General features: G+C 41.2%; 2 protein-coding genes across 3 annotated transcripts; one reads left to right on the top strand and one right to left on the bottom strand.

Annotated features, from left to right (window-relative positions):
- Positions 1-152: 152 nt before the first annotated feature.
- On the bottom strand, positions 153-2,596 carry LOC145233295 (uncharacterized). The gene is made up of 5 exons (XM_080098001.1): positions 2,346-2,596; positions 2,135-2,288; positions 1,732-1,896; positions 1,479-1,668; positions 153-1,025 (listed from the first exon to the last, which is right to left on the bottom strand). The coding sequence occupies exons 1-5, from the start codon at positions 2,475-2,477 to the stop codon at positions 848-850; spliced, it is 819 nt and encodes a 272-aa protein (XP_079954127.1). The 5' UTR covers positions 2,478-2,596; the 3' UTR covers positions 153-847.
- Positions 2,597-3,950: 1,354 nt separating this feature from the next.
- LOC145233288 (uncharacterized) lies at positions 3,951-7,852 on the top strand. Of its 2 annotated transcripts, XM_080097988.1 has the most exons (13): positions 3,951-4,242; positions 4,505-4,698; positions 5,259-5,397; positions 5,586-5,760; positions 5,832-5,885; positions 5,953-6,098; positions 6,274-6,463; positions 6,591-6,766; positions 6,829-7,002; positions 7,061-7,197; positions 7,255-7,361; positions 7,541-7,677; positions 7,737-7,852. In XM_080097988.1, exons 1-13 carry the CDS (start codon positions 4,145-4,147, stop codon positions 7,759-7,761), a joined length of 1,752 nt encoding a protein of 583 aa, XP_079954114.1. In that variant the 5' UTR covers positions 3,951-4,144; the 3' UTR covers positions 7,762-7,852. The 2 variants fall into 2 exon arrangements, with proteins under 2 accessions (XP_079954114.1, XP_079954115.1); XM_080097989.1 differs by lacking the exons at positions 3,951-4,242; positions 4,505-4,698 and adding an exon at positions 4,831-5,030.
- Positions 7,853-8,481: the final 629 nt, after the last annotated feature.

Raw genomic sequence — 8,481 nt, 5'->3', positions numbered from 1 at the left:
ATGTAACAATGCTACCAAAGTCTTGTTCATAAAACCGTTTCTAACTAACATAATGTTTATATTTCCCACAGTCTCAACACTAGCCTGAATCTTTCTTAATCTACCCTAAACAAACAATCAAACAAACAAACGAACAAAACGCGAACCTCAGATAATTTTCCGCCTTGAATGTGATCGTGGAAACAAAGGCTGCAATGCATGAAGTACAGAGTGGCGCCTGACTTGTGCTGAGCGCTTTTAATTGTAGACCTTCCCTGCTCTGTATTCCGCCTGGGGCAAACTGCTTCGCTGGTCATCGCAAAACATCGGCTTTATGCGTCACACAACTTTGGAAGCGAACCACAACTCCGCAACGTGAACATTTATTCAAACTAACTGCTGAGTTTCAATTACATCCCAGATTATATCGAGAAACCGGATCTGATTCTGTAAGTGCTTGGTGCATGGTGGATAAAAATGTATTTTTGAACGAAAGAAAAATATTGAACCTTAAGTTAATGAAAGAAAATCTTTAGAAGAACTTTTTATGTAACTGAGTGACGTCATTACCTAGAAGTTGTGGCCGTTTAACCGGAAAACCTAAATCATACAAACGACGCCACCATGTGGTTGCGCACACCTAATAAATGTCAAACACTAATTGGCGCTACAGAACTATGTTTTTAACCTGCATAAAAATGGCATCCATAGTCGTGGAGCCTTCTTACGAGAAACTCTCATGTTTATTTCAACAAACATGTTGTTGATGTTTTCAGGAATCTCAGAACAAGATGTAAGCTGGAATGAACAACCAACAATTCACGTTAACACAACAGCTGCGCATAATTGCAAGGTTAGTGAGAGTGAGTTAAGATCTGGTGTAAACTTTAACGCCGTCCTGAAACGCCGCGAATATTTCGTTGTTGTTGCCCGTAGCAACCGACGAACTGGGAAGTTCCATGTCTTGGTCGAGATATTCCATGAATTTCCCGTCTGCTGAAAATCTCAGAATGGATTGCTTGTCATAATCTCCAACCACGAAGTTCCTACCAAAATAAATCATTTCAGAGTTGTAAACGGGCCTGAAATTGGAGCCCGAACCCGAATCGTTTTTGAGAAGCCCTTTTAGGCCCGAAAGTTTGATTGACATGCCTATAGATTAAAGCCCCAGGAAAGACAAAGACAACAAGCACAATAGACAATTTGTCTTGAAAAAGGTGTTTTAGGGCTGTTTGACTTTAGGTCAGATCCAGCAACTGGCTACTTAGCTAGTTAAATTTATTCAAAATAATTCTGAAAGTTAGACCGGAATCAAGCCCGTTTCATTGAAGAACCTAAGCCCGAACCCTGCCCGAAAAGTCCGGCCCGACTTACAACTCGGAATCATTGATTTGTTGATGCTGCCACCTAGCGACACACCAACTGCTGCCACCCAGCGACACACTCATTGCTGTCACCTAGCGACATACTCACTGCTGCCACCCAGCGGTCACACCTACCCTCCGTCTTCTTGTGCAACTCCACAGGCACATGCAAAGTAGCCATGCCCGAACGATGAGATGAACTTGAGATCCCGGTCAAACAACTTCACGCATCTGTTGTGGGAATCAGACACAACCAACCGACCCTTGTCATCCTGGCACATGTAGTAAGGCCAATTAAACTGACTGTCCCCGCTACCGAGACCTCCTACACACATAACAACAACGTCACAATGCTGCACTGTATCACATACATGCATTACGACGTCACCGATCGATCTGATGACGTTTCCTTCCCAGTCATGTGACACAACCACGTGTTTTCCGACGTCACTGACGAATAGTTGCTTGCGCTCATTGGATACAACACTCCGAGGAAAAACGAAATATTCGTTCCCGAAAGTCTTAAGAATCCGCGTCTCGACTCCGCTGTAATCTGCAGGAAAATTTGTTTCAATAATGTATTTTGTTTTAAATTCGGCCGATTTTGTTTCGTGTAAATATTTAGCTATTTTCTTTTAAATAAAACAGAAATCTTTCTTGGAGAGTCAGATCTTGCACATTTTGATGTTAAAGCATACGTGTGTAACAATACACAAAACCCACATACGTGTGTAACAATACACAAAACCCACTTTAAATTAACAACAACATAGAAACACAACATAACCAACCTGTGACGTCAGGACAACTCCAAATAACCGCTTGACCTTCAATCGCCCCTATTACGAGGTCAGAGGTCATCCTGTGGACATCTAGTGGACAAAGTTTCATCCCTTTCACCTCAACCGACCAATGATACAAATATTTTTCATTTCCATCAAAAATCTACCAACAACATTTCAATAAATATCCGCAATATGACGTCATAAATGCTTTTATTACCTGGACGCGTTTATTGTTGACGTCAGCAATGATGACGTTACCTGTGTCACGTGATACTCTCAGTCCTCTTGCGTAATCAAACTCTCCCACGTCACTGCCGGGTTTTCCGATTTGGCGGGAAACTTTCCACATTTTGTGATGTCACAAGTGGTTAAGTTACCAGGGAAACTGAAAGTCCAATCAGTTTGACTAAAATACTGCGTCAAAATTCAACAGAATAAACTTGATATCCTTGCCCTGTAAATTGCAACTTAGCACTTTGATATATGCAGTGGTGTGATTTAAATTTTTTTGTCAGCCGGTTCTGTCACAGAAGTCATAGTTTTTCAGCCGGTTCTGTTGCAAAAAGTCCATTGACAGTAACCAGTAATGCTAACCGGTTCGCTAATCTCATAAAATTTCGTGAGATGGTTTTATAGAACCGGCGCGAACCGGCTGGATCCCACCACTGGATACATGAGTAACACATGTCAAGTAATCTACCTGCAGCCACCCTAGCAATGTATGGAAAACCTACTGTGCTGTACAACGTGGTAGCGATAAATATGTTTTGTGGTCAAACAAGGTTTCATGACACAGCGAGTCAACATAAAAGCACACAAACTTTAACAAAGTGACGCTTCAGCATTGCCGACTGCCTCAGGAAACTGCTCAGGTGCAAGTCTGCCTCTGTTGGTGTTTGTGATATCCAAACACAGGTGAACTATGACCTAATTAATGTAAGGCTGATCACAACGTTCTAGTCTGTACACTGTATCTTGCAGTTGATGCCCACAGAAGGCGAAATACATTGCGCTAACAAAAATATCGAAGTAAAGTTGATAATTCAAACAGTTTGACCAGAATCGTTTCTCCTCAGTTTATTTGCAAGCGCTAATATCTATGGGACAAAGTAAATTTACACTGACTTGGAGCAAATCGAAGTGGCTTCAACAACACACAAACCAAGCTTAATATCTGCAACTTGTGCAATGCGTTGGTTATTCTGGCGTTACGAGCATTTAGGTGGAAACAGGAAACAGCTGGTGGACTGGAAAAGAATGTTCTGCAAATTCACTCACTAATTATCGGCTTTTACCAAATGTGTTTTTACCACGAAATAGAAGCTCACGACGCGAATACAAACCTTCATACACTCTTGCTCGTGAGAAAACGACAGAAATATGAAACCATCCCGCTTTTGTCCATGCGCAGATGCTTATTTTAAAAGTGTGCGATTTCAAAACCAATTATAACTTGTAAAAAAATAAAACTCTCAGCAATTAAATATCAACCAATATTTGTGTTTAAAACATGTCAACGTTTCAGAGAAATAGAATCAGCAAAAATGGGATGTAACTTGGTAACACAACAGAATAAGGGCGACACAAGTTGTAAATACCGGTAACAAAGCGGTGATAAGAAACATGCAAGTAGTAACACAGCGTGGTCCGACTGCAGGCACGCGGGCCAATTGTGTCCCGCGAGATAATTTTGTTGGCCCGCGCAGTAAGTTAACGATTTTGAATGGCCCGGAACAAAATATAGTTGGACCACACTATAGTAACATATACGGGTGTACCTGAGACCGCCATATATTGAAAAAATGCTGGGTTAAAAACCATTGTGGCGAGATAACTGGTAGCCGTGTGATAGTGAGCCAATAAAGTCAATTATGACGTGTAAATGACACACCTAGTATATAAGTGGGTGTAATAGCGGTGCAATGATAACTACTTGAAATTTGAAGGCTTATGTGTTGTGATTCCCATCAGTGCATGTGGAAACCTGTGCTGCTGAGAAGTTAGTTCAACAAAACAATGCACAGAAACCACAGAAGAAGTATTTTCAGCATAAAATCGACTGACAGCTGCAGGGGAAGTGATGACGAAAGCGTTACGTCATGCAGGTTTCCTAAGTACGACAAAATTGTGATCGAAGTTTTGTAAAAGCGATGTCTACTTTCTTTCAATGATAAAAATAGTGGCCTATGTATATAGACGTAAAAAAGTGAGATAATTTATTTTTCAAACGTTTCGGCAAATGCTATAACTGATCGTGGCCTTCATGTCACTGATGATGACTTAAGCATTTGCCGAAACGTTTGAACAATAAAGCATGTCGCTATTTACGTCTATTTGGGCCGATATTTCATCATTAATCTTTGTTTTTATTACAAGAATTTCGTCACAATGCCGTTCGTCGTCTACGTCATCACTTACGTCACTAGAAACAACTGTTTCTACAAAACATGGATTATTACGTCACAATGTAGATTTGGACGTGGCGGATAATGGACAAAGAATTGTTCGATTCGATGACCGACGTCATAATACATCAAACATCGGACGCAGTATAAGACGAAAACTGAAAGGTGACGTAACAGTTAAACGGAATTTGCGTATGAACGGTTGTCATAGAGATATCATTAATAAATAATGATATCATTAATAAATAAAAAACGACGAATAGATCATAAATATTTCAGTGCAGTTTCTCACAGTTGGGAGCAGCAGTTTCAGGGCAGCAATTCATTTGCAAAGTTAAACTCAAGCGACAGCATAAAAATGTTTAGTGGGAAGTTTTCAAAGCACAGAAAGTCGGGTAAATTGGGACGACAAAAGTCGGATGAGGACACAGTAGAAATCCTTGAACCGTTTCAAGAAGCGATAGATGAAGCTCTCAACTTTGAGTGGAGCGCAGAAAGTAAGCGCTCATTTGATGGGGAGGGGGGTATTTATGTGAAATTACAGGATTTTCAGATTCCCTGTGATAACCACTGGGACCGACACACCCACGCTATGCCTTGGGTTTAAATCAAACCACCGGTTTACCCCGTTTAACCCATTGAGGGGTGTTTTAACCCCACCTCGTTTGGGGTTTTGTTGCAAAGAGGCGCAATGCAATAGAAACAAAATTGCCATTTTTTAACAGATGGGGAATTTCCGATGTCTGACGTCAACATGGACAAGTCTACTGCGTCACAAGCGGTTGCTTTCGTCATCAGAGCGTCACGTCGGGGGGTGGTTCCCCTATGCGCTGAGGTTGCGGATTTGTTGAAAGAGAAAAACAGGTGAGATGAAGTTGGGCGTTTCAGCACAACAAAAAGTTTCGACGATGCTTCGAATTTTTGAAATTTGTTTCTTTACTTTTTATTGTAGGTATTTTTACAATTTTGGCCACTGGTATTTTTTGTATTTGTTTTACGAGGCTTCAACCTTTTTTGCATTAAGATTTGTTTCCTGACGATGTTTTGTGTAGTTTGGAAACATTGATTGAGGAACAACGGGAACAAATTGTCGAATTGCGGAAGAACCAAGCTCTCCCGCGAAGTCCTAGCCCTCCTCCCCGGGAAACGAGGGATTTTTCCCTGCAAACTGTTCAGGAAATGTTTTCGCAAACGACCTCAACTGACGATCGGGAAATTCAAACAGAAGTAAGGCTTCATTTAAAGTTGGTGTAAACGAACAGGATTTGATCAAATTGTTTGTTTTTTCGTTTTTGTAGCCGGTAATCCTTCCTTGCAACCGGAGGTCAAACCCTACCGGTGACGACGAACTTGTAAGTGATACGTCAAAGTGATTGCTGCAGCCACCGTCGCAGTTTAACGATATTTCAAACATTTCAGGGATTTTTCGAAATCTCGCTTCCCGGGGTTAAGTTCGATTGTGGAAGTAAATACAAAATTGCTTGTTCGTGTCCAAGGAGTTCAACAGTTTCCACACAAAACCCGCAAAAGTCTTCGACTGCCAGCAATACCGCTGACGAAAACAGGTTAGTTCTGATGTCGGTGTTATTTGCCGTTGCTCGATGCCGCTTAAACTATACATGTAACAATTTCAATAAAGATTAAATGCAAAAATGTGGAAAAGTTCAAATATTTTGTCATGGTGTTCTGCCAAATCATCGACCATTAATTTCAAGTTTGTAATTTTGTGTTTTGTTTCAGGTGGGTTTCAGATTTGGGATATTTTGATCATCAAAAGTTGGAACATTGCCACAAAGTGCTGCAAAACAACCACAAAGAGCTAAAGAATAAAACTGAAGAAGCAATCAAGCGTAACGAAACACTCAGTTGTAATCTTGAGGCGGCAAAAGTTGAAATAATTTCGCTTCAAAAATCGATCCAGGATATTCAGGTTTGTGGATAATAAATTTCAAACTGAGCAATTTGCCCAGGGAAGATTATAAATGTTCATCACAAGTTAATCGCTTCCCTGAAAACAATTAAATTTGGCCGAACCTATAATCACCCGATTGTTCCAGGCGAAAGAATACGATCGAATTCAGGAGGAGGAAAGGTTGAAAGCCGAAGACAAGTTCAGTGTCGAAGTTCAAACCGACGATGATGTAAGTAATGACGAAACACGTCATATAGCTGACGTCATCTTGTCCAGAAGCCATGACAACGCAGTTTTGTTGCAAGCGGCCAATAGCGACAGGTAGAGTGTGTGTTTGCCCGACATAAAGTGGTGTACAACCAACAAAACGTTTCCGTGCACAGGGCGTTCCGGTCATCCATTTTCCCCGGTCCGATCCTTGGATGTAAATGTCAGATGTGCAAAGCGTTCTTCAAAAGCAGCGGTCTCCTTGGATTTGCATCTAGCCCCTACGTCACTGACAGTTCTGGCAGAAACCCTGTGCTTCGCGACCTCCGTAAACTAATCTCCCTGCAAAAGTAAGTCTCCATGGTTACACCGGTCGTGACGTAATCACTAATGACGTATGTGTTGTAGTTCAAAGCTTCAACTGCAGCCGCATGATCAGGTGCTTGTGCGAAATAACAAGGTCGGTACAGTGAGGTATGTTGGACACCTCGACTCGGTGGGGACACCCAGTGTCGTGTATGTGGGAGTTGAACTGGATTCTTCAGGTAAGATTTCTATGTGTGTTTGCAAAATAACACTTCACTATCCCAGGTGTTTCGCAGAGGGCAGACATGATGGGTATTTATACGGGAAGAGATATTTTTTCTGCGCAGAAAAGCACGGATTGTTTCTCCCTTTACAAGATGTGCTTTGTGTAATCAACAGAAAGGTGGGGAACAAAAAATGAGGCTAATATTCAGAAGTTTGAACGAGATTTTTTTTTTCACGGGGTTCAAACCCAGGACACACCCGGGGACGAATCTCGATCAGTTTTTTATGTCTGTATGTGGGTCAGGCGCGCTAGACCATTCGGCCAAGTTCCTGCCCTTTAACAATATATTTTTGTAGATTGCTCTTCCGACACTTCAACGACGCCATCTTGCGATTTCAAATGACAAAACCCACAAGGTGTCAGCAAAGAACAAAAAGTCGAACCGGGCCGCGAGTTGCAGTGTTTCTGGATCTTCTTCCACTGACGACAATCGGTAGAAAATTCGTTTGTTTGCAGTGAGTAACAGCCAACAGCTCGTGTGTTTTGTTGCAGACTTCCCGAGGTAGCAACACGGTAATGAAATGATTGAAGTCGACGACCCGATCTATTGTCGGTGATTTAGATGAAATAAAAGTTAGCATGAACAGTTTGTGAGTTTTGTTGATATCCTGGACTAAAAGTGGAGTTGTTATTTAGTTAGGTTAACCAGGTCCCACGATAGGGGGTTGCAGCAACAAAACTCTGTCAGTCAAAGTTTAAGTCACGCTTGCATTCTTGTTGTTGCTTTGTAGCTGAAATACACATTGTAGTTGATTGTCGAGTACAGCATTTCTTAACGAAAGTGGGAATTTAGATTTGGCTAATGTTCAAAGAAAATCAGATAAAGTCTCGCATTAGCACATTGTTTTCCTGGGGTTTTGACCAATACAGGCTTATTAGAGGTTTTGGTCCTAAGTAAACTCATTAACGTCACAAAACTAAATTGGAGTGCGTTCTTGATCGTTTAGCTGTGAGGGATACTGGCCAAGGGACAGAGTTGGTTGGATTGCAACCGGAATAAAGTTAATTGTAATTATGATTATATGACTGTTCTGAAGCAGAGGATTTTTCCTTGTTATTCCAATTACGTTTTGGCTCCAAAAACATAAATACGAATGAAGCAGATTTCTATGTAACCAGTTCTACGATTAATGGTACGTGGCTTCAGGTTTTTTTTTTAAGGTTTGGTTTGGGTGACCGCTAAGTAGTTTTAAGAGACCGCAAGTGTTTCATTTAAATACAATTAAGACATAGCGAG

This window comes from Phallusia mammillata, chromosome 6 (assembly GCF_965637545.1).
Source record: "Phallusia mammillata chromosome 6, kaPhaMamm4.hap1.1, whole genome shotgun sequence".
Taxonomy (NCBI): Eukaryota; Metazoa; Chordata; class Ascidiacea; order Phlebobranchia; family Ascidiidae; genus Phallusia; species Phallusia mammillata.
This window is presented reverse-complemented; position numbering and strand designations above follow the sequence as displayed.